Source organism: Drosophila ananassae, chromosome 2L (genome assembly GCF_017639315.1).
Source record: "Drosophila ananassae strain 14024-0371.13 chromosome 2L, ASM1763931v2, whole genome shotgun sequence".
Classification (NCBI taxonomy): Eukaryota; Metazoa; Arthropoda; class Insecta; order Diptera; family Drosophilidae; genus Drosophila; species Drosophila ananassae.
Genome location: NC_057927.1, coordinates 18947710 through 18974285, shown reverse-complemented (window position 1 = coordinate 18974285; position 26576 = coordinate 18947710). Strand labels below are relative to the sequence as shown.

Genomic DNA, 26576 nt, shown 5'->3' with positions numbered 1-26576 from the left:
AAAACAAGATCTCTCAAAAATCTATTGATAATCCGATAAATACAAAAATCCTCTGCTTGTGGCAGATAAAGGAAATAAAGATTAAGTAGGCACCAAATTATAGATAAAATCCCATCATCAATTTCCACACTTGCCAGCTTCCGGCCCATTGTGCTTAGGTTTAGGAAGTTTTATTGCTTTATGGAATGTACAAAATTGGATAACACACACCCAAGAGCCACGCCTCCTCCGAATACAAGTCCATTTAAGCCGCCAACCCTCCGCCTGACGGAGAGTAGTCCCTCAGAATCCCCGTGCCCGTATCGGAACACCGGAGTAGTCAATATCCACCCCTCCTCGAGGAGTACCTTGAGGAGAGCCACCCCTCGATGGATGGAATCACGTGTTGCATCTCCTGGGACTTGATTAAAGTAACATAAAGCAAATAAAACCCGGAAAGGAAAAGTGGGCTAATAAATGAAAATATGAAGCGTATGTGACGTCAGCCTAGGCCATTATCCGACGACAATACACCCGGCTATATACTTTTATATGAATATAATCCTGTTGGGCAGTTGTCAGCCGATAAGCCGTGATATGTGGCGGTTGCCGCCTGCTAATTATATCACCAAACCGAACCAGATAAGGTACAGGATGGAGAAGTTGTCCAATTTCTGGAAGTTTACTTCAGCGTGCGCCTGACATTTTCAATCAGCGCCGGAGGACTTGGCAGGAAAGACACTTTTTTATGGGGCAGGATAAGAGAGCATACAGAGACACCCAGGGCCAAGGATTTCTGACCTCTGGCCCAGAAAGTTGAGGGGAATGGAGGGTGAAGGAACAGCGGGCATGTCAGGGAAAATTGCACATCTGTCAAATCGGCAAACAAGTGATTTCCGCAAACAATTGAAGAAAAACAGCCAGTCAGACCAGACCGAAAACGAAACAGGACATTCGAACAGGACACAAGGCACGGGATACGGGATGGGTTGGCGTGTTTAGTGGTGGTGCGGTGGTACGGTGGTGGCTCACATGTCAACGCTACCACCGCCGCCACCCCTTCCCGACAATTTCTGCTGTTTGTGCACGTAAATTGCTTTTGTGAGGCCATTGAAAATTTTCAAATACAACCCAAAAAAAGAGAAGAAAAGAAAAGAAAGGAAAAAGGATGCTCAAATAAATTGAGACGCCTCGGTTTGGGGCAAGCATGAGCGGCATGCGCCTTGTCATGCTTTTTTAATGAAGTGCCTGTCGTTTAAGGAACATATTGCGGTGCGATTTGATTGTTGTTTAAGGGTTAAATGTTACCCACACCTCCTCATCTGTTCTGGCTCCTTACTAAACGCACATCTCTATTCACTCCACAGTTCCACAACAACAGCAACAAGATGACAAGGAGACGTTCGAGTCCGCCGGGACTCGAGGAGCTGCTCAGCCTGGCGCTCATCCTAGTGGCCATGGTCCTGATACCCACACAAGCCGGTAAGTGGTTTATTATGTCAACATAAATTACGTTTATCCACATAAGAGTACTCTCCACTCGTAATTCGGGCAATGCAGTATTTCCTCCCATCTGTACTGATTACTTTTCCATAAATAATGCCGAGTGCCGAAGCCTAATTAAAGCCATTGTAACTAATTGCCGTCAGATGGCAACAGCTGCCGTTTCCGAGCCGCACTTGTCCAGGGTCATGGGTCATGGTTGGGTCAAGGGAAAAGTCTGTTGCATTTTCGGGCTGCGAAACGGGACGAAAATCTAATTAAGTGTCCAGTGTCCCAAATTCAATTGTGTTATGCATTTCCATTTAAATTGAATCCGACTGGCACCCAAAAGCGGTCATAATTAAAGGCAAGTGCTAATGGCCATCATTTAGCCCCTGACTCAGTATCTGTATCTGCATCTGCACTACCAAACTAAGCAATGTGTTAACTTTCACATTTGCCGAGGCAATAAAAGGCATTGCAACGGTGTCTTCTTTTTGGGCGTGTTCGATTTAACGACTTGTTTAAACACAGAACTCACAGAACGTAGTCAAATAAACCCAAAAAGAGTGGAAACTTATACGGAATGCAGAACGAAGTATTTTCCAAGCCAACCAACCATATATCGGTCAACGTACATACATGTATGCTATAGCTATGGGTACCATAAGTACCCACCAATCATCTAGTCCATAACCGGCAAGGAGGCCCACAAGTCCATTGTTTAATGGGCTTTCAATAAACAGACTCCAGACTCTGGCTCCGACTCTGACTCTGACTGATTTGGCCTAGTCAAAACGATAGGCGACAATAGTCAGCTCGTTGACCCACATTCGACCTAGCTATCTATCCATCCATACCTGCATTCAGAATTCTTGGAATTTTCATTAACACATGTCCGAGAGGCCTCCGTCGAGCTGCATATGGAAATGTATCTGACAAAGAGGGAAATAAAGTTGAGAGCCAGAAAGAATTTGTGAATGGATGTTTGTCTCTGGATGGGAGATGGGCGATGGGCTATGGGTGATGGAGGCTGTTAGCCGGAGAACCCATGGTGCTTTAAAGATAGATTCCCCGCCAGGCTTTCTCACCTATTTATTGATTATTACACACAGTCACAAATCGGTTACACTAACAAGCCCATCGCACCACAGAAATAGCGAGAAAATAAAACTGAAAAAAAGCAGCCTAATGGACCTGAGTTTGATGAACTTCGGCGGTTCAGAAGTGTAAGGTAAAGTTTCCCAGCATGCCCTCGTAATTGAATTGTTCCATTATAAATCCCATGTATGAGGTGGCAGCCGCCGCATGACTCAACAGATACAGATACATTTGTATCTCGTTCTAAAACCTCGCCGACAGAACCGTCGACAGCGGCCGGCAATAAATCAATACTCTAAGCGACTAGCGCTAAAAGACGTATCTTTGAGATACTTCATAACAAGTGGCATTTGCGTCATAACAAAAGCAGCAAATCGACCGATCGTTGAGTCGATCGATGGATCTACCGATCTATGCCAATTGTTTGCCCAGCCATCGAGATGGAGATATCTCTGAAACATTTTCAAGAGTTTGTGGCATCTTGTGCAGTTTCATCTGACCATCAACTCCAGCCCCAAGGTCGGTTTCAAATTCAAATTCGGACAATCAGTAGCTGCCACACATTACCTCTATTTTATAAGACACATAGTGATTTGCTCGATGGGGCGTATTCGTTAATCAGCTTGAAAGAAGCGATTCTACGGGTTTTTCTCAGGCTTATTAAAGAATCTTTGAGCCACACTAAAAAAATATATGTGGATGGTTAAAGCCATTGCCTTTGAGGAAGAAACCTCATGATTTCTGCACAAGAATCCTAATGTTTTCCAAATGCTGGAAGATTCTTGCGCAATTGACACCTCCTTGGTCACTGAACCTAGACGATTTCCCATCCCATTTCCCAGCTATCCGATTTCGATTACCTTTACGATTCCAAGACCGAGTCCCATTGACGAGTTTTTTGTGATTTCTTAATTTAAAACCAATTACAAAGGCATTAGTGCCCGGGCACGAAGATCTTCAATATTTTTGTTTATTGCGCATATAAATCGCCGCTTTACGGGCCCGTAATCTTTATGGCAGTTTTGCGGAAGCATCCAGCAAGCTTCAATTTTCAAGCTTGAAGCTTGGATGTGCCTAATTAGCTTGTATTAGCCAGCCAGTATCGATGGCCTGTGCGTGCCGGCAGAACTTTTAGCCAAGATAGACTTTTTTAGACGGGACGGAGGGACTGGCTCCAGGTAACTTAAGTAACAGGTACACATCATTATGGTTTGATATTAATTGCACGACGTAGCTGATGTCATCAACGACAGCGTCATCATCCCTGGCCCAGGGCCAAGAAGATGATGCTGGATGTTGGACGTTAGTTGGAGGCTAGAAGTGGCTTACTGGCGAAGCGTTAATCAAGATTCCCCCGGTCCAGGCATCAGCTTAGAGCCACGCGCATATAATTAACATTTCTGCCACGGACCACGAACGGCCGGATCCCCAGACCCCTCGGGTTTTCAGGTTCTCAGGTTCAATGTCAAGTGGCAAGGCGGATTTGGCTTATCGCGTGGATAGCTCCTCACCAACGGTATCCATAGCTTCCTGATCCCTCCTTAAATATTTCATATATGCAAACACACATGGAGAGTGGTCAGGGTGCTGTGTTTGCCCAACAAACAAACTGGGCAAAAGCCAAAGCCAAAAAGCACTGACCATTGACCGATATGGCGATGGCGATGGTGATGCGTGGCTTTGGAATTTCATAGCCACTTAGAGAACAAGTACTCGAGCCGAAGATCACGAACTGGCAGCCCGCAGAACGGGTTGTTGAGTCGCCATAACCCATCCGCGACCCAAGACGGGACGTGAGATTCGCCAGCCTATTGGGGCGGAGAAACTTTCGTCAGTGACACAATTAGAAGTTCCCGCCCCAAACTCCCATTGACTTTTGGCCATAAACTAGCATTTATGCTAAGCAGCTCTACAACTTTCCTTTCATTATTTTCCCATCGAGAATCTGAATGTCTGAAGATTCAGTTTGTTTATGTTTCGGCCCACCAACGTCGCCTCCCCCAGAGTCGATCGTCAATTTGTCAAAATTTTGGATGAATCTAAGCTGTGACAGAAGCCGTACACTAGAGAAAAATAGTAGTGATATATAGTACCAATATATTTAATAAGTAGAGTACAAGAATGCGTTTTCAAGACTACTTCCTGAATAAATTTCGGACTTGCTGATTATGAATCAGCTAAGGTTTTAATTAAAACAATTTCCCCGAGTGTAAGCTCTTCTCAGGTCTGTCTTCCAGTTGATATGATAAATTGACCATGGACTCGAGACACTCATAAAAGACACATTTGTTCGGCTTAAATGCCCGAACACGGAGCCACTTAGTTCGCGCTGATCCGACCCACGCAACTTGGCTCGAAAGCATCTCGGCTCCGTGAGGGGGCGAGGGCATCGACCCAGTACCCAGTTCCCGGGTCGGACTGAGAATCATACCGCCAAAGGGCCAGCCACTTTGAGTTCCGAGAGTCGGTGCACTTGATTCTCCAATTAAATGGCCAGAATAAGAGCAAGAGGAAGAAGCGTGTGAACCGGAGGCTTTGGAGGCGGAAGAAACTGTGGCGAGGAAACGGAGGCAGGCAGCTGGCAGTTCTTTTGATTTTATCAGCTTTAAATTCTCCACTTCCTGCGACAAGGTCTCGGATAGATGGGAGGACTGGGGGATTGGAGGCTAATTTCATTTAAGTAAATAAGCTTGCGGTTAACTGCCGGCAATTGTGTGTGTAACGGTAACATCGAAAGCCCAAAAGTCGTTACAATTGCAATTACACAATTTGGCTATTAACGCCTTCTCAGCAGTAGCAGCACCAGCCGCTCCAACAGCAGCAGCAGCGGTCGCGGCCCCTTTCACCTTGACAATGAAATGGTTTTCAATGATTGCTGTAATTTTTCTTTGGGCTTTTCTCGGGCAGAGTACGGAGAAACCCACCAGCAGTTGGAAATGCAAATGAATATCATCTTGTTTAGTAGAGCAAAACACCGGCTGGTAAGGTAATACAATCTGTATACAAGCAGCGATTTCTCAGGCCGATATATTATATATACAGACACCTTCGCGATATCTTGTGGGGTTTGTTTTCTGTTTTAGTGTGTGCTGGATGCCATAATCATAGCTCATATTATGTATGCTAGTCCGTTGCCATTTCCCTATTATTGTTTGATGTCATTGAACTTGAACTTGTCGTGGCCAGTCTGGGGCTATTTCTGTTTTGGCATTTTATGCAGTTTCTCGCCGTGAATATGCTAATTTGGATTTGTATAACACGTCGCCGGTTGCCGGTCCAAAAACGTGTTCGAAATGTTAATTAAACGGCTAAACGCTGTTGGCTTTTATTCATATTTATGGCAATTAGCAGCCCGCCCTGACCCAATTTGCCGTTTTCTGTCTCTGTTGCTAATTGCCGTTTATGACGTGTTGGGGGATTCTGGAACCGGACGATCTCGGACAGACCTGGACGGAACCGGACCCTAGAATTGCATTCCCAGCAATTGGCCATGCACTTCAGCTCCCAATTAGACATTCATCCTGGCGCCAGCTGCTAATCGCTGTCTAAGAAACGCCAGCACGCTAACAAGCCCAAAGACAAGGCAATCATGATGATGTAATGGTGATGGAGCTTGGACTTGTACTTGGACTTGGATTGGGAGCTGGTGTTCTGGAGGTTCAGAGAAGGAGGGGATCCATCCGACGAATTTTAAAGTTTTTGGTTCGCTGGGCGTCCAGAAGACCAGTATTATGGACTGGTATTTCTTGGTAATATTCCACTTTTCAAGCTCCCTGAAATGCTTTCCAGAAAAAATAATTAATTAAATTCAACTTAGTTAAAACAAGAAAGGAAAGCTAACTTCGGGCGGAGCCGAAGTTTATATACCCTTGCAGTTCAGTCGCAGTCCGATAGGTGGCGCCACGCATCTATATTATTAGATATACAGCGGATCGTATATAGTCGGCCGATCCTTATGAAATTTGGCATATCGAATTATTTTGACCAAAGAAGCATACATTGAAAATCCCATCCTTCTAACTTGAAAAACAACGAAGTTATGCCATTTCCGATCAATCAGTTATATGGCAGCTATAGGATATAGTCGACCGATCTTTATGAAATTTGGCAGATCGTATAAGTTGGATCAATTAAGAATCCATAGAAAGTCCCAACCTTCTAACTTGAAAAACAACGAAGTTATGCCATTTCCGATCAATCAGTTATATGGCAGCTATAGGATATAGTCGACCGATCCCGGCCGTTCCGACTTATGTACTACCTGCAAAGGAAAGAAGGGTGTGTGCAAAGTTTCAACTCGATAGCTTTAAAACTGAGAGACTAGTTTGCGTAGAAACAGACAGACAGACGGACAGACAGACAGACGGACAGACAGACAGACGGACAGACGGACAGACGGACAGACGGACATGCTTATATCGACTCAGGAGGTGATCCTGATCAAGAATATATATACTTTATAGGGTCGGAGATGTCTCCTTCACTGCGTTGCACACTTTTGACCAAAATTATAATACCCTCTGCAAGGGTATAAAAATGTACCATTTAAACTGATTAAAGTGAGGGATTTTTTGAGCATTATGATAAGAAGATTTTCTTAGAATTTCAATGTTTGTTTTAATGTTAATCCACTTAGTTAAAATCAATTGAATTCATTCTTCAAAGGTAAATTCTTCTTGTTTGCTTTCCTGCAACTTAAAAAAACTATTTTTAATCCCATAAGAAAATAATGAATGTACATAAATTAATCAAAAATCCAAACAAATTATATCGTAGCTCTGAAAAATACCTTTTTAAGCTTTCTCGGACATACCATAAATCAGAAAATATATCAAGATAGTTCCATTAGAAAAAGTGTAAAATTAATTTGAGGTAGCACTGTGAGTTGGCGTGTTTGAATTCATTTTGACACTATTAAGGTAGAGCGGGTCGCAAATGGTAATTAGCAAGGAAAGAGACGGGGGATCCGGGATGGAAGAAGACAGACGGTGGATAGAGATCACTATCGCAGGTGCAATGACTTGCCCCGGGTGCCTGGGTGCCTGGGAGCGTTCTCTTTCAATTGTGTAACCCTAGCCCTTGTCTAGGTATTCCCTTTTTACCTATTCTAACGCCCGGACCGAGGCGGTCAATCAACTCTCCCATCTGGCTGTCTGGCTGGCACCTTTACGCATGGCAACCACAGACAGAACAGATCCGATCGGATCCAAACCGTCCAGCTCCAGCTCCCAACTCCCAACTCTTATGCACCCATGGTACATAGTATCCAATCCCCAAGAGACGGGTCATGCCAAGTCAGACGCTCGTCGCTTGAACTAATACTTTGTATAATTATCGCTTTGCTGAATCTTCTGCACATGATGTAATGGATGGAGTGCCGCCTCGGCTCGGTCTATGGGCCATTGAGTTTTATGGCTTTCGACTGGGACGGGGAACACGCAGCTTTCTGCAGCTATCCGGACTATCTCCGGTGTCCGATCATTAGCTAAATGCCATGCCGGCGTGGGAGGAGATACCAGATACACAGATACAGCGATACAAAGATACAAATCGGATGCAGCTGGGATGAAACAGAAGAGGCCAAGTCGGCGAGCAATTAGCGAGCGGAATGCCACTTAATTGAATCGCGTTTCAGGACACGAAACGTGAGAGTTTTTTTTTGGTACTATTTTCTTGGGGCAAATTAATAAACAGTTACGCATGCGCGCGGAAGGAAAACTTGTTGTTTTCCCGTTGATTGCCGGGGACGGTCCATAGAAGCATCCATCATCTGTCAGCCGGACGAGCTCCAGGTCTAGCTGAAGCACTAGCTCCAGCTAAAGTTCTAGCTCCAGATCCCAGTTCCCAGCTTGAAGCTCTATCCGCAATCTGTATCTGGATCTGCATCGGAATCTGTTATTTCGGCAATTGCTGTAATCAATGCGCTGTTATCAATAACAGCTAGCGGTGTAATAATTGGAAAGAAATTCTCATCTCAACTTGTACTCGCCTCTCCTTACCCCTTTCGAGAATTTGTCTAAAATTGCACAAACAAAATTATGATATATTTTCCCGCACTAGATCCTCGCAAGAGTCTGTGATTAGCCAGGGAGACTCTGTTGGAGAATAAAAAACTGACAGACGGACAGATTGATTGCCGGAGGGGGGCTTGGAGGGGCAACATTCATTAAAGCCATGCAAAAGCCATCAAAACAAATCAAAGACAGGACACTAGGGAACTGTGGGAAAGAATGCCGGTCGGAACTCCTCCCTTAACTGCTTAATTACAGCGCCCAAGGCCAGGCCGTGTCGGACTGGGCCGGGCCGGGACTCATTATTATCTATTAAGCAGTCAGGAGCAGGAGAAGGAGTATACCAGGAACACTAGGCGTTCCTAAAGGAACTACACCATATCGACCTGACAAACTGACAAACAGACACTGACTCTCTAATGACATTGCCAGACCGGCATCCCAACAGTGCAGCAGAGCAGCAGCCATAAATATGCATATGAGATCGAGGCTCGAGGAGCTAGCAATTACAATGTCCACATATAGACAGGCTCCGCATTGCCCTAGCCTTGGTAATTGTTTCATGAAACAGCCTTCGCTTCGACTAGCTAGCTGGCAATTTCATGGCAGGCAGCCTCCATTCCCGGCCAGCATCATGACCATCGGGCATAATTTACTTAGAAGGAATCATGGTCTAGCCTGATGCCAGAAGAAGAGCCCCCATCTTTCTGCGGTTCTGGTACGGGTTCTGGTTTGGTAATAAAACACAGCGTCACGCCAAGGTAGCGCCCTAACAGAAGGCTCCATCTTTGCGCAACTGCGTCCAATTTGGTTGCAACAGCAGCAGCATCAGCATCTTGCAACAGCAGCTTCGATGTCTACATTGCTACCTTGTCGCCGACATAATCATGTTAAATTACTCGCAAATTCATTTGCTGGGCGGCCTCCTCCGCCACCAGTTGCAGTTGCATTGTTAGGGCGCCTGCCTCAGATGTTTCTGCTGCTGTTGGTGCTCCTGCTGATGCTGCTGGTCGGGATGTTGCTCGTTGCTAGTTGGTGGTTGCTGCTGCCTGGCGGCTGCTTTCAGCACTGATGCATGGACATGATACGGAGGCCTGGAGTCTGGACCTTGGCTTAGGGACTCGGGACTCGAGTCTGTTGTTAGCTTGTCGCTCACTCCATATTGATCTGCTCGGCATTATGGAAATTATGTGATCAAGGCCATGGAAAATGGAAATTGTTTCCCGGCTGGAAGCCCTGAAAATTTGCATGCTCCGTCTGTAGGATAGTCGTACTCGTCTGGCAATTACAGATCGATTTATTGCTCTTCTCCCAGGGGGCATTGTTTCCTTTTTTTTTCGTAGACTTTTCTCTCCTCCTGATCCTCCTTTTTTTGGCTGCATCTAATTAGAAGCTGCAGATAAACGCAGCAGAGAGTCAGAGTGAGAAATTGCAACAAGGCAATTGCATCCTCCTTGGCCAGAGGTGGGTGTGGTCAACAAGTTGCAAGTTGCTGATGTTGCAGCTGCGAATAGCGGTAAAAATAAATAAATAAATAAAAATAGAAACTACAAAATAAAAGAGCCAGGCAACGACAACGCATTTGGGGACAACAAACTGGCGAAGATTTGTGTTTATTTTGTAATCTTTGAAATATTTGTGGCATGGCAAATATTTTCACTCGCCTGCAGTTTCCGCATAGAGGAGCTGGAGCTCCCAAGGGTCTCACACTTGGAAAAAATGTATAAATGAAAAGAAGGGATTCTCCTATGAATTAAAGTAGATACATCCACTTTTTTATTGTGTATCAAGGGGAATATTTAGGAAAACTTCTACTTTTTCGCATCTGCCCCTGGCGGTTGCAAGTCCACCTACAGCACTAAATAATAAAGCGTAACCAGCAAAAGGCGTGCCCGGTTCTCTGGGTCTCCATTTGGGGTTTTGGGTTTGGGTTTGTGTTTGGGTTTTGGGTCCACAACTGCGACTGCAGCCACCTAGGCCTACTTATGTAAGTGAGGCTGCCAGTGCTTGTGGCTTGTATTTTATGGTTTGTGTACACATTTTTGCACACATGCGCGACGGGTCATTCAACTTTTTGTTGTAGCCAAGAAGCAGAAAGCCACGGCCATGGTCAGGTGGTGTTGGTTGATGGGGGGCAGTAGCAAGGGGCATGGGTAGAGGCGGAGGCGGTGGCGGTGGCGGTGCGCGCGCGCTTTCCTAGAATAAACAAAATGCACGACTCGAGCGAGAGAGCCGAGCCGCCAACAACTTTGGCCTGGCCCGCTTGAGCTGCTTGAGCACACGAAGCCAAGTTTGCTGGATGCAACATGCAGCAGAAGAAGCAGCAGCGGCAGCGGCACCAACAGCAGCAACTTGGCTGACTAACTGACTGACTGACTTCTGTTTGTTGGACCGACACGACCATGTTTGATGTGTACCATCATCATCCTCTTCGCCGTCGACTATAACGTCGCCGTCGTCGTCACCGTCTTTGTCGTCATCGTCATCGTGATGATGATGTATGCGGCTTGTTGCACTTGCACACAGCCCGCAAAATTGTTGCATAAGTTTGCATTACAAGGCGGTCGCCGGTCGCCGGTCCCCAGACCCAGACCTAGTCCAAGACCATGACCAAGTCGGTACTCCCATGGCAGGGATTGTCTTGGGTTACGAGAACCGGCCACATGATTGACTCCCATTGCCAAGTCCGCAGCCAAATTCTTTCGCAGCCAGGCTCAAGTGGATCCCCCAGCCTCCTCCTTCGGCCCGCTTCATCCTTAACAGTTAATGTGTGAATTTTTATGCGTTGCCAGGTTCTGGTCGTGTTGTTGTTCTTACCGCATAAAATGTAATTTACATCCGTTAGCCGCGAGAGGCGGTGAGACGGTGAGGGGGCTGCTGCTCCTGCCTGGGAATAAGAATGGGAATGGGGATCCAAATTGCTACTCTGGATTCGTGGCTGCTGACTTGGCCGGTCCGGGCTCTGAAATTCATGCTTATGAGCACTTGCCGTTAGGATTTTCATTGTTGTTTTCCCTTGCAATTTGTTGCCAAATTGTATGGAGCCGCGGTACAATTTAAATGTGGAGGCCTGATCCCTTATTCGTGGCTATAGTATGGCCAAGTCATTGGGTGGACCCCCCAGGTATGCGGAAATTATAACGTGAGATATGCGCAAAATTGTCAACCCTTCAACTGGACGCAATTAATCAAAGCTGTGCCACGCAGCAGACGCAATTCATAAAGCAGCAATTTGTCAAATCATTTGTGGCCGGCAAGCAGCAACAAGTGGCCGACGAGCAACTGGCCTTCCTGGCCAACTGTCAGCTTAAACAATTTGTTTGAGCCATTTCTTCGGGAGGGTGCAAAGGAGGAGGCGAGCAGGAGAGTAGCGTGTCCCACACGCAGAACAAGAACCCCAGAACTGCGGCTACGTGCCATTTTTCCTGGATTTAGTGCTGCTGCTGTTCTTCTTGCGATGTTGCAGCAGCTTTCTGGCTGCATTTTGATTATGTGGTAATAACACGTTGCACGCACACAGAGCCGCAGATCTGTTGTTGCTGCTGCGCTGCTGCTCCGTTGCTGATGTTGCAATTTGGTGTTGCTGCTGATGTTGCTCTTGGACCCTGTTATCAGACTATCAAGGGGAATGGGGGATTCGGAGGAGACTACGTACCTACGTAGGCTACGGTCTGGGCCAATTTCAATTGCATGCAGGCACAATTAGAGTTCGGCATTCGCGGCAATAGATAAATTAATTTATTATGGTCATGGCGATGGCGATGGCGATGGCTAACGGATATGGCCATCGTAAAATTCTCGCCGTAATGGGGCGAGCTGCAAGTATGGCATTTCATTAAATAATAAAGATTCCTTCTCCCGTTCTTCTCATTACAGCCCCGTTGCAGGAGTACACGGAGATCCAACAGTATTCGGGTAAGTACCGACGGAGCATGGAAGCTGATTAACTGCCGGCCATCGGAGATTGGCCCAATAGTAGAGCCGTACATTCAGATCCATTTTTATGGTGATTACATTTTCGCACAACAATGCGCCGGGCCGGCAATGCGGAACTGAACGATTTATGGCATGCTGAGATTTTAAGTTTTTCCCAGCCAGATGGAATAGATGCTCCATGCAATTGTCCAATAAAACTAAGATCCTATTTGGTTAGGCCACTAAAATAATTGAAAGCCATTAATGGAGTGATCCATTCTTAAACCGATCTTAAACGGTTGATTGGCCTCTGAAGATGCTACTTCTTGCATAATCATTTCATTCCGAAATCAGAATCAGCTTAAGAATTCCTTAATGCTTGTTAGAGTTAGTATAGTAATTGGTAAAGCTTACATTTTATTCTCCACCTGTATCAGGTGTCATAAGCCGCTAATCAGCGGCCAATTATCGAGCCAATCGCCGTCATAAAAGACATTAGGCCAGGTGTGAACAGACAACTGTGCGAAGACAAATGGAAACATGAATGAATGAAATAAACGCTGCCTTTTTACGAGCCAAGCTACAAAACGTGAGCCCGTTCGGGCCCGGTCCCAGGCACAGAAACCCCGGCTTAAACCCAAAGTCTGGCCCAAACCCAGAGATTTCAATCAAAAAAATGGTCTAGCCAGAGAGACAGAGGAGTGGAAAGGGTAGACTGCCGGGCTTAACGTGTTAATAATGTGATGTGAAATTTATTGCGGGTGGGACGTCACTAAATTAGGCAGCCAGTCAGCCGAGACGGATATAGCCAAACAACAACAAAAAAGAAAAACTCTGAACCGACTTGTGCATATTTTAAGGCAAGACGACAGTGGCACTTGACTTTTGTTTAACGACACTGATGAGCAATAAAAATTGTCTATAGCCTGCACACACACGTATTATGACAGCCGCCGGCGCTAAGCCCGATTTATGGCCAAAGCGACACAGTAGCACATCGGGCGGGGCGAACTTCTATATACCCCTATATGGATGCCCTGCTTGCATGTCTAATGCCGCGAATTTATTAGCCAGGCCAGGCCTAAGGGCATTGTTGTGGGGAATTCCCAGGCTGGGGCATCGGCCCAGATTCCAAATCCCATTCTGAGCTGTCTCGTTCCCTTTGCAGAAGGCTGCTACTACAACTACGCTCACTACCAAGAGGGCGACCGCATCATGACCAATGAGCCGTGTCTGAACTGCACCTGCCACAACCGCATGCTGATGTGCTACCTGCGCGTCTGCCCCTTCACCAAGCCAATTGGCCACGACTGCATCGTGGAGAAGCGGGAGGACCAGTGCTGCCCCATCATCACCTGCCCAGAAGGTAAGCAGCCACAGGGATACTCCCAGTCCTGAACAACTACTCACTTTTGATTAAATGTTATAGTGCCTGTGGATGTTCCCTATCACTCACCGGAGCCTGGAACCGAGCTGAGCATTCCCGAGAAGTTCGGCTGCAGCATCGAGGAGAAGTTCTATCCCGAGGGCGCTCAAGTGCCATCGAACCCTAACAAGCCCTGTGAGCTGTGTTACTGCATCAACAACCAGACCAAGTGCGTCATGCAGGAGTGCACCCTGCACGTGGACGGTTGCTTGCCCATTTACAACAAAGGATCCTGCTGTCCCGTGCGTTACAGTTGCGGTAAGTTTCTCCATCGGGAGCTGCATCTTAAAATTAATAGAGTCCCATCAAACTAACCCCTTTAATCTTCTTTACAGACCACGAAAACGAACTGGACTTTGTGGACCAATCTACGACAACCACCACTACTACTGTGCGTCCTACCACTGGCTTTATCCTGGCCAGCACCATGACTCCGCCCACGACCACCGACTGTATCCACGATGGCGACGTATTTGCTGATGGAGCCTCCATTAAGGGCAAGAATGCCTGCGAGCACTGCTACTGCATGCGTGGAGACATCGTTTGTGCCGTGCAAGAGTGCGAGGTGCCCATGATGGCTGCCAATGGCAAGTCCTGCCGCGCCATGCCTGCGGCGGAGGGTGAATGTTGCCCAAGCAACTACATCTGCGAAGACGACAGCGCAACCACCGAAATTGTGGAGATCACCACGGAGGAGGCCGTTACTGCGGTGCCAACTAAGGGTATCCATGCTGAGATTCCCAAGGAAGATGTGGATCTCCAGGAGCATATCGATGATGAGGAGAAGGATCAGGACAAGGAGACGGAGAGCGCTACTGATATTCCTGCCGCAGAAGGTAGCGGCGAGGTTGAAGATGAGGAAGAGGAGAAGGAAGAAGTTACCACAGCAGCTCCAGTACGTCCTACTGACGAGAAGGACTTCTCGTTCGAGCCCGAATCTTCCACTGCTGCCATTGCATCCGACTCCAGAATCGATGTGCCGTCTTCGACGGAAGAAACTAAGGAAACCTCCACTGAATCTGCTGAAGAGGATGTTGCCAAGATCGTCACCACGCCAGAGCCAGAAGGCAGCGGTGAGGAAGAGACGTCTAAGCCTGCCCACGTTCCCGAGAAGGAAGTCACTGAAGACGAACTCATCAAGGTCAGTACTTCTGCACCCGCCAAGGCCAGTCCTGGAGAGGAAACTGCTACTGAACCCAGCGCTGAAGAGGAAGAGGAGGAAGCCAAACCTACTCCATCCGTTGAATCCACCGAAGAAGAAAAGGAGCCCTCTTCTGAGAAGCCAACATCTGCCGAAGAAGGAAGCGGCGAGCAGGAGGAAGGTGATAAGGCCACTCCAGCTCCAGAGGAAAGCCAGGAAGATGAGCTGGCCAAGCCCACTTCCACTCCAGCTGGAATTGATGAGAAGGAAGAAGAATCCAAGCCTACATCTACTCCCGAGGGAAGCGGTGAGGAGGAAAAGGAAGAAACATCCACCTCCGCTCCACCAACTGGTGATGAGAAAGAAGAAGAAGTCAAGATTACTCCAGCTCCCGAGGAGGAAGAGGAAGAGGCTAAGCCTACTCCGGCTGCCGAAGAAGAAAAGGAAGATGGAGACTCCGCCAAGCCAACTGCCATTCCACCTGCAAGCGATGATAGTGAAGCCGCCAAGCCCACAGAATCCTCGGAGGAAGCTAGCGGAGAAGGCGAGGAAGACATTGTCAAGGCAACTACACCCAGCGGAGAAGTCAGCAGCGAAGGTGGAGAGGAGGAGCCTGCCAAGGAAACTAGCCCTGCTCCTGAAGCCTCAGGTGAGGATGAAAAGGAAGAGGAATCCTCCACCGCCGCTCCAGCCGATGGAGTCGAAGCTGAAACCGTCCAGACTCCAGCCGATGAGAAGGACATTATCGCAACTCCCTCACCAACTGAAGATGTCAGCGCCGAAGAGGAGATCGTTAAGGTCACCACTCCGACGTCCTTGGGAGAAGAACCTGCTGAGGAATCCACTGAACTGCCCAAAGAAGACGATGTGGAGAGCTCAACTGCTGCCCCAGCAATTGCATCCTCTACGGAAGGTATCCAGGACGCTTCAATTGAAACATCGACCAGTGCACCAGCCCGTATTGGTGGTCAAGAGGAAGAGGCTAGCACTGCCTCCACTCCTGAGAGCCATGAGAAGCCCGAAGAAGATGTCGAGAGTGCCACCGATGTGCCCGCCGAGGAAGAGGTCAAGAGCACGACCACCACCAAGGCTCCAAGCACAGAGAAGGCCGAAGAGGAGTCCTCCACTGAAGCCGAAGAGGCCGAAATCGAGTCATCTACGAGTGCCCCAGTCGACAAACAGGAAGAGCCCGCCGTTGCACCCGCCGAAAAGGATCAAGAAGACAAGGAGGATGAGGCTAGCAGTACCGAAACAGTGCCAGTCAAAACCGATGCCATTCCTGATGAAACCTCCACCGACAAACCAGAAAAGGACACCGTGGAGACTGAAGAGGAAGTTTCCACCGACAAGCCTCCATCTGTCTACCTGCCTCCTGCTGGCGATAAGGACTCTGCTGAAGGCGAAGAAGTTGCCACTGAGCCCACTTCCCAGGAGCAGGAGCCATCCAAGCCAACAGAAACTACGCCAGCTGCCCAAGATATTTCGTCCAGTACTCCCGCTATTGTCAGTCGCGATGATATTGAGGCTGAGAAAACTACTGAGCTCCCCAGTTCTGAGGATGAGAGCCCTGCCGCCGAGGCTATGCCTGCCATGGACCTACCCGCAGCCATTCCCGGAGAAGGCGACTGCCTGGTGGAGGGCAAGACCTATACCAACAACAGCATCGTGCCTGCCACCACTCCTTGCGACGTGTCCTGCAGATGTGTCAGCAGCATTGTCTCCTGCCAGCAAATGGAGTGCAAGCTTCCCGAGAACCGCGAGAAGTGTGTCCTGGCTACCGATCTTCTGGACGGCTGCTGTCCTACTTACATTTGCGATGAAAGTGCCGAGGTCCCTGAAAAGGAACAGGATTCCACTGCCAAGCCAGACGACAAGATCGACGAGGATGTCTCCGAGATCAGCACAGAGGAAATTCCCAAGGATGTTATCATGCCTACTGGCATAACGGAGCAGCCTCTGTCCCACGTCAAGCACGAGGAAGAGAGCCAGCCTACTCTATCGCCTCAATTGGAAGAATCTACGACGGCCATCGCTGATAAGACACCAGAAGGAGCCGATGAGGAGAAGAAACCAGAGGAAGAGAAAGAGCAGGAGAAGGAGAAGCCTTCCTCTGCAGCCTCTCCGGCACCTGAAGTCGAAGAAGAAGCAGAGAAACCCATTGACAAGGAACACAAACCCGTTGACGAAAAGACTCCAGAAGATGAGATTGTGGCCGCCACCGAGCAGCCAATCAAAAAGCCTACTGAAGAGGAAATCTCTACGCCTGCCGAGAAAGAAACTGAACCGGAAGAACCAACCACTCCTGTTTCTATTGAAGGAGAAAAGAAACCAGCTGAGGAGTCTGCGGAAGAAGAGAAGCCTGCCGAGGACGGAAAGCCTGCTCTCGAGGACGAAGGTTCCGCCACCACTACTGCACCCGAGAAGGAAACGCCAGAATCCTCGACTGAATTGCCAACTGCAGATGTGGACAAGAAACCAGAAGCAGAAGAGGAGCCTGCAACAGCCACTCAGACTCCAAAGATCGAATCTCCCACAAGTGTTCCCGCTGGAGAAGAAACTGAAGACTTGGACAAATTCACCACCGTTCCCCCATCGGAGGTATCTGATGAAAAGGAACCAGCTGATGATGAAGACACCGTGCCAGCCACGTCAGTACCTACCCAGAGTGAAGATATTAGCACTTCGAGACCTATCGTTCCACTGCCCACTCTTGCCCCCTCTCAAGCGGAGAAGGAACCTGCCGAAGAGTCTTCTACTGAAGCCGAAATCGAAGAGAAGCCAACCAAGGAAGAGTCTGCAACTGAACCAATCACTAAAGGCGAAATGGAGACTTCTGAGGAGACAGCCACTCCTTCAGTGTCCGAAAATGAGGTCGAAGACGAGGAGGGCACTGCTGCTCCTGTTCCTGCACCTGCTCCTGGCTCCACTGATGCTGAAGAAGACAAGACTCCGAGCACCGAAAAGGCACAACCTACTTCCGAAGAAGAGGCTGCTACCGATGCTCCTGCCGCTGGTGACTTGCCCAAATTGCCGCAGGATATCTTCGAAGAGGAACTGCCCGCCACCACTGCTGCTCCTTCGAAGGTGGAAGCCGAGCAGAAACCAGGTGTGGAGGAGACCTCTACATCTTCCCCTGCTGACAACGAAATCGAGCCTGAATCTGACCGCGCTACCACTGCTGCTCCTTCCAAGGATGAATCTGCTGAGCCATCTACTGGTGCGCCTGTATCAGATGAAACCCCTGAGTCAGAAGCTACAACCGTTGCTCCTGTTGACGACAAGATTCCTTCAAGCAGCAGCACTTCGGTTGAAGATGAATCTGCCACTTCTGCTCCTGTCGCCAAGCCAGATGAGGAAGTAGAGAAGGAAGTTGAAACGTCTACTAGCATTCCTGCTGTTTCTGAAGAAGAGGATAATGAATCGACTGAGAAAACTCCATCCCAGGAGGCCGAAGCCAAGCCTGAAGTTCCTGCCCAGATCCCAGAGAAGGAAGAGGAGGCCGTTGCCGCCACTACTGAGGCTCCTGCTGCTGTGGATGACGATTCCAACCTACCTAAACTACCTGAGGATGTCCTGGCAGAGATTCCATCCACATCTACTGAGACTGGAATTGAAGAGAAAGAAGAGACGACCGCCACTCCAACCCAGACCAAGAAGGAACCTACTGTTCCTGCAGTTCCAACTTCTGAGGTCGATGAGGAAGTCACCACAGTTGCTCCTGTTTCTGAAAAGGATGAGAAACCAACTGGGGCCACGAAGCCAACTGAGGGAGAGCAACCTTCTGAGGAAGAAAAGCCCACCGAGGATACCACATCGACTGAGGAACCTGCAAAGATTCCCACTAAAGAGGATAAGATTGAAAGCCAGGCTGCTTCTACTGAGACTCCTGAGGAAGGATCTACCGAGTCTTCTGATGAAATTGTGGCCTCGACGGAATCCGATGAGCAGCCAGGAGAGAAACTGCCCTCATCCACTGCACAGGCCCCAGATGAAAAGATTCCTGATGTGTCCACTGAGCTTCCAGCTGAGGAATCTGACAAGGCCACTACTGTTGCTCCTGCCGTTGCCTCTAGTGAAGACGAGTCCGCGCCAACTGACGAGAAGATTCCTGCTACCCCTAGTGAAGAGGCAGGAACCGCTGATGCCACCACTGTTCCTCCACAAGCTGCTGAGGACGACACTAAAAAACTGGCTGGCGAGGAGCCATCATCCACTGAAAAGATTCCCGCCACCGAAGATAAGAAACCCGAGGATGAGGTGCTTGAAGAGAAGCCTGATGCAGCCACTCAAGTTCCAGAGCTTTCAGAGGACGCGGTATCTTCCACAGCTGCCCCTGTTGCAGGAGAAGAAGTCGAAAAGGAGAAAGATGCCACTACAGCTGCTCCTAGCCAAGAAGCCGAGTATCCTACTGAGGTACCCAAGCCGACTGAAAAGGAGCCCTCATTGGGAGAAGAGGATATCGAGTCCGGAACGAAGCCCAGCACTGAAGAGTCTGACGAGGCTCCTATTGATGAGTCTTCTGAGGAGGCTTCCACTTCTGCTCCAGTCCAGGAAGAGTCCAGCACAGTCGCAGAGGAGAAAATCGATGCCACCACTGTGCCTAGTCCAGCTAAGCCCACTTCTGAACAGGATGAGGCCATCACCGTATCTCCTGTCTCTGATGAGAAGGTGGAGATCCCTGCTCAAGATGATTCCAAGACAACCATTGATGTGGCCACAGAAATCCCCGTTTCCCAGGAGGAGGAAGTTTCTCAAACCACTCCTGCTTCTACTGTATCTGATGCTGAGACTACTCCAGCTCCAGTGGAAGTTCCTTCTGCTGTGGAGATCGAAACGAAACCCATGGATGAAGTTATGTCTCAGACTGTGGCTCCTCATGGGGCCACCGATGATGAAGCTGCTTCAACTGAGGAAGCTGATCAGACTCCAGTCACTGTGGCTCCTCAGGATGCTGAGAAGACTCCCATTTCAGTGGCACCTCAAGACGCTGACAAAACTCCAGTCACTGTTGCGCCCCAGGAGGATGAAAAGACTCCTGCTACCGCAGTTCCTAAGGAGGATGAAAAGATCCCAGCCACTGAAACACCTGAAGATGCTGACAAGATCCCTGCTACCTCAGTTCCTCAGGAGGATGAAAAGATCCCAGCCACTGAAACACCTGAAGATGCCGACAAGATCCCTGCTACCATTGCTCCTATTGTTCCCTCTGTGGAGCCAAGCAGCGAGAAGCCTTCTATATCCGAGGATGTGGGCGAAGAGGGCACAGAATCACCTATCGATGATGCTGAAGATACCACTGATGAGTCTGCGGCTGGCGCTAAATTGAAGCCACCCACTTCTGCTCCTGCTACTGATGTTCCAGCAGAGTCTGCAGTCACGGAGGCCGAAATTGTTGCGGAAACAGCTGCTCCAGAACTGGAAAAGGATCTGCCAGAGAAGACTAGTGAGGAACCAGAGAAGGTTAGTGAGGAACCAGAGAAGGCTAGTGAGGAACCAGAGAAGGCTAGTGAGAAGCCAGAGATGGCCACTGAACAGCCAGAGAAGGCTGGCGAAGAACCAGAGAAGGCCACTGATGAACCAGAAAAGGCCACTGATGAGCCAGAAAAGGCCAGTGAGGAACCAGAGAAGGCCACTGAGGAGCCTGAAAAGGTTGACGAGAAGACTACTCCAGAGCCAGTTGTGAAACCCAGCTTGGACTCCACCGAGGATGGAGAGGAGTCTGTCGAATCTGAGGAGGAGCATACTCCAGTTACGGAGGCCGCTGAAAAGGAAGACGAGAGCAAGGAGACTGAAGAAGATGCTGACAAGAAACCAGAGGACGAGGAAATTGAAGTGCCCGCCGTGGTCTCCGAGATTCCCCAGACTACGGCTGCTCCAGCTGCCCAGGAAGAGACCGCTGATGAGCAGAGCCCTACCACCGTGCACCCACTATTCGCCCACCTGCCTAGCAGCACCACCAAGGCGCCAGCGATCGATGACCGCGTGGGCGAGGAGGATGAGGAAAGCACCACCCTCAGCAGCTCCAGCAGTAGCACGAGCACCACAACATCCACCACCGAGGCCGCAATCACTGCTCCAACGACCTCAACGACAGTGGCCAGCCAACAGCACGAGCCAATCACACCACCTCCATACGGCCACGCACCCGAGTACGAGGATGAGTACGATGAGGAGGAAGTGTTCGGACCCGGTACTTGCCGCTATGCCGGCAAACTGTACGTGTCCGCCCAGCAGATTCCACGCGACGATCCCTGCGACTTCTGCTTCTGCTTCCGAAGCGACATTATCTGCTTGCAGCAATCGTGCCCGCCACCAATCGCCGGCTGCCACGAGGAGCCCATCTCTGGCTTCTGTTGCCCGCGCTACGAGTGCCCGGTGTCAATGGCCGCTGTGCTCAACATCACCACGAGTACCACCACAACGAGCACCACCCTGCCACCCCACTTCCTGCACTACTCGCACGGCGATGCTGTGAAGCACACCGGCTGCCTGATCAACGGTCGCTCCTACAGGGTAGGCGAGCCCATTGAGTCCACCAGCGGTCCCTGCATCAGTTGCACGTGAGTATACCTTAACTGAAAGAGGTTCTAATTCCCTAATTTAATAAACTTTTCATCCTCTAGTTGCGGAGGCGACGGCAAGATGAAGTGCGATCCCCAGCAGTGCGTACCCGAGCCCACCATGCAACAGGTTATGGCCGCCGTGGCGTCGGGACGCAAGAGATGAACCACCAGCCATGCTCACTAAATATAATTTAACTAATTCTTAAGCACTGCAGACAACAATCACGAACCGACGAACCAAACCAACCAACCCAGATTGCACCACTCAAGAACTAGGAAAAGCAATAGGAATAGAATCGCCAGCAACCACAAATCAGATACAAATCCAGATACAGATCCAACATCCGAATATAGCCAGGACGAATAGGTGCCAAATGCAATAGTAACGTGAAAAATTTTCGATTTGCCAAGGACATTCGCACTCTTTCAATTGGATTACGCCCCCCATTTGTTTCGGATTAGGTTACGGTGACGAAGCAACCAGTGATATTGTACTGTATACATAGTATAGGTGCAATTAATTTAGACGCGCTCACTTAAAACGATTACTTATTTGTATGAATTGGGCCCAGTGTCCCTAGAAACATTTGGACACCTGGCCGCCACCCAGAAACACAAAACAGCAGCCGACGTAGCGCGTGCCTTGTAAGGTCGTTCATTGTGACCGCCGCCGCCATACAATCGCTTTCAGGAGACTCTCAACCCTAAAAACAAATAACAAAAACATCAAAATATAGCAGCGAAGCAATTCCGGATACGGATCGCAATCAATGGCGTTACGAAGCCACGACATTCGGCCGCCGGAACGGTTTCTATCTCTTCGATCCACGATCCGGCGGCCCACTCTTCTCCAAATGCGCTTTTGTAGTATTTTAGTCACCTTATTTTTTAAACATTATTATTTTTGTGTATAATTGTTGCTTCTAGTCTTCATTTGTTGCAAGAGCAACGGAATCTGCCTGTAACACGCGCACAACCGATCCCGATCCCGATTCCGATCACATCAGATCGAATCGGATCGCATCGCATCGAATTGAATCGAATTGAGTTGAGTTGAGAAACTGTATCTTCTATAAACTATTCCAAGCTTTTTGTACTTTTATATACAATACGTGTAGATGGGAGAATCGAACGAACTAGTTTTTATAGCAATTTTACAAACGAACCACACAAATTGCATAGTTTTAACGCATTGAATTTGTACTTCACCCCCCGCTGACCCGCTGCAATATCATCCCAACAGGTGTATTGCATCCGGGTGCACCTGGGGTGGCAACAACCGTAGTCTACATAGAATTTTTAGATCAACTGAAACGGAAACTAAATACGGAACCGAAAACACACTGTCGGCTATAGCTATTGCTCGACTGACTGAAAATCGGATGGATCAAGAGGATAATGACAGGAGAGCGAGTTAACTTTGTAAACTATTTTTTTTTAATCTCAGCTGCCGCGCTGTTGGATTAATTTTATTAGAACATGTGATCACCTGGCTTTTCAGTCACTTGAGCCTTAGCGATACGCTGTAATCGGAGGGCGTTTCAAACCACGCCCATCGACTACGAACATCAATTAGATTTTTATAATCTCTAAATATAGTTTTAGTCCTAAGTATTTAATTTTAAAAATAAATAAATAAATTTTAATTTAGATCTTATTTATTTGATATGTCTTTTAAGAACAGCTCTTGTGTTTTCAATACCTTATCATAATTTATATGCAAGCTATTCTTTGTAATCTAATAAATAAATATAACGCTTTTTATTGAAATGTAAACTTGCGACTTTTTACGTGCCTGTCTTATCGAACAAAAAACTAAATAAAAAACTGAGAGTTTTCAGATTTTAAAATGGCACCACCCTGGCCCCAATATCCGCAAATACTCATACCATTCTCCACCAATCTGCATCAAAATCTGTGAAACATTTTTTTTAATTTTCTTTCAAATTTTCTAGGGGGTCCCCTTGCAAAATGGGGAAAGCGCATGAAGGGACAACATGGCCCCTTGCGAAGGCCATATCTTTGCTAATAGTGTTCAGATTCTTGAGCGGAATACCTTAAACGATTCGTAGATCGATTCTCCACCAATCTGCATCAAAATCTGGGAAGACATTTTTTTTTAGATTTTCTGTCAAATTTTCAAGGGGATCCCCTTGAAAAATGGGGAAATCGCATGAAGGGACAACATGGCCCCTTGCGAAGGCCATATCTTTGCTAATAGTGTTCAGATTCTTGAGCGGAATACCTTAAACGATTCGTAGATCGATTCTCCACCAATCTGCATCAAAATCTGGGAAGACATTTTTTTTTAGATTTTCTGTCAAATTTTCAAGGGGATCCCCTTGCCAAATGGGGAAATCGCATGAAGGGACAACATGGCCCCTTGCGAAGGCCATATCTTTGCTAATAGTCTTCAGATTCTTGAGCGGAATACCTTAAACGATTCGTAGATTGATTCTCCACCACTCTGCATTAAAATCTGGGAACACATTTTTTTTTAGATTTTGTGTCAAATTTTTTGTAGGGGGTCCCCTTTAAAAATGGGCAAAGCGCCTGAAAGGACAACATGGCCCCTTGCGAAGGCCTTATCTTTGCTAATAGACTTCAGATTCTTGAGCGGAATACCTTAAACGATTTGTAGATCGATTCTCCACCAATCTGCATCAAAATCTGGGAAGACATTTTTTTTTAGATTTTCTGTCAAATTTTCAAGGGGATCCCCTTGCAAAATGGGAAAATCGCATGAAGGGACAACATGGCCCCTTGCGAAGGCCATATCTTTGCTAAGAGTGTTCAGATTCTTGAGCGGAATACCTTAAACGATTTGTAGATCGATTCTCCACCAATCTGCATCAAAATCTGGGAAGACATTTTTTTTTAGATTTTCTGTCAAATTTTCAAGGGGATCCCCTTGCCAAATGGGGAAATCGCATGAAGGGACAACATGGCCCCTTGCGAAGGCCATATCTTTGCTAATAGTCTTCAGATTCTTGAGCGGAATACCTTAAACGATTCGTAGATTGATTCTCCACCACTCTGCATTAAAATCTGGGAACACATTTTTTTTTAGATTTTGTGTCAAATTTTTTGTAGGGGGTCCCCTTGAAAAATGGGCAAAGCGCCTGAACACATCTGGGAACACATTTTTTTTTAGATTTTGTGTCAAATTTTCAAGGGGGTCCCCTTGAAAAATGGGCAAAGCGCCTGAAAGGACAACATGGCCCCTTGCGAAGGCCTTATCTTTGCTAATAGACTTCAGATTCTTGAGCGGAATACCTTAAACGATTTGTAGATCGATTCTCCACCAATCTGCATCAAAATCTGGGAAGACATTTTTTTTTAGATTTTCTGTCAAATTTTCAAGGGGGTCCCCTTGCCAAATGGGGAAATCGCATGAAGGGACAACATGGCCCCTTGCGAAGGCCATATCTTTGCTAATAGTCTTCAGATTCTTGAGCGGAATACCTTAAACGATTCGTAGATTGATTCTCCACCACTCTGCATTAAAATCTGGGAACACATTTTTTTTTAGATTTTGTGTCAAATTTTTTGTAGGGGGTCCCCTTGAAAAATGGGCAAAGCGCCTGAAAGGACAACATGGCCCCTTGCGAAGGCCTTATCTTTGCTAATAGACTTCATAGGGTGAATGGGTGGGAATAGGGTGAATGTTGCCCAAGCAACTACATCTGCGAAGACGACAGCGCAACCACCGAAATTGTGGAGATCACCACGGAGGAGGCCGTTACTGCGGTGCCAACTAAGGGTATCCATGCTGAGATTCCCAAGGAAGATGTGGATCTCCAGGAGCACATCGATGATGAGGAGAAGGATCAGGACAAGGAGACGGAGAGCTCTACTGATATTCCTGCCGCAGAAGGTAGCGGCGAGGTTGAAGATGAGGAAGAGGAGAAGGAAGAAGTTACCACAGCAGCTCCAGTACGTCCTACTGACGAGAAGGACTTCTCGTTCGAGCCCGAATCTTCCACTGCTGCCATTGCATCCGACTCCAGAATCGATGTGCCGTCTTCGACGGAAGAAACTAAGGAAACCTCCACTGAATCTGCTGAAGAGGATGTTGCCAAGATCGTCACCACGCCAGAGCCAGAAGGCAGCGGTGAGGAAGAGACGTCTAAGCCTGCCCACGTTCCCGAGAAGGAAGTCACTGAAGACGAACTCATCAAGGTCAGTACTTCTGAACCCGCCAAGTATCGAGTATCCTAGTAGTCTGGGACCCTTGCACATTGCCGGCCCTAAGCTGCATCCAAAGTACCACTACGAGAACTTTGTGGGCGGAATACTCTTGGTGCGCAGGGAACAGTTTCAGCAGATGAACGGCATGTCCAACCAATACTGGGGCTGGGGACTAGAAGACGATGAGTTCTTTGTACGCCGGGATGCAGGATTGAGAGTCACAAGACCGGAGAATATAAAGACTGGCACAAACAATACTTTTAGGTACTTTTAGGAATTTTTAAATTATTCTTAGTTCAGAACGCTAATTAAGGAAATCTGTTCTGCAGCCATATCCATAATCGCCATCACCGCAAGCGCGACACGCAAAAGTGCTTCAACCAGAAGGAGATGACTCGCAGTCCTGAACAACTTCTCACTTTTGATTAAATGTTATAGTGCCCGTGGATGTTCCCTATCACTCACCGGAGCCTGGAACCGAGGGCCCGAGGGTTTCAAGGGTCCCCTTGAAAAATGGGCAAAGCGCCTGAAAGGACAACATGGCCCCTTGCGAAGGCCTTATCTTTGCTAATAGACTTCAGATTCTTGAGCGGAATACCTTAAACGATTCGTAGATCGATTCTCCACCAATCTGCATCAAAATCTGGGAAGACATTTTTTTTTAGATTTTCTGTCAAATTTTCAAGGGGATCCCCTTGAAAAATGGGCAAAGCGCCTGAAAGGACAACATGGCCCCTTGCGAAGGCCTTATCTTTGCTAATAGACTT

The 26576-nt window shown here is 47.9% G+C and overlaps 1 protein-coding gene across 2 annotated transcripts in view; it reads left to right on the top strand.

Moving 5' to 3' along the window:
- Positions 1-23471, top strand: part of LOC6499115 (microtubule-associated protein futsch) — a 36719-nt gene extending 13248 nt beyond the window's left edge. Inside the window, exons 2-8 of one of the 2 annotated variants that reach the window (XM_032454150.2) lie at positions 1347-1461; positions 12450-12488; positions 13657-13854; positions 13918-14172; positions 14250-20147; positions 20220-21615; positions 21679-23471. In XM_032454150.2, coding sequence (XP_032310041.1) covers positions 1368-1461; positions 12450-12488; positions 13657-13854; positions 13918-14172; positions 14250-20147; positions 20220-21615; positions 21679-21781 — 7983 coding nt within the window. In that variant the 5' untranslated portion in view covers positions 1347-1367 and the 3' untranslated portion in view covers positions 21782-23471. Of the gene's footprint in view, positions 1-1346; positions 1462-12449; positions 12489-13656; positions 13855-13917; positions 14173-14249; positions 21616-21678 lie in introns of both variants that reach the window. The other variant, XM_001955235.4, reaches the window with a different exon arrangement.
- The last annotated feature ends 3105 nt before the right edge of the window (positions 23472-26576 follow it).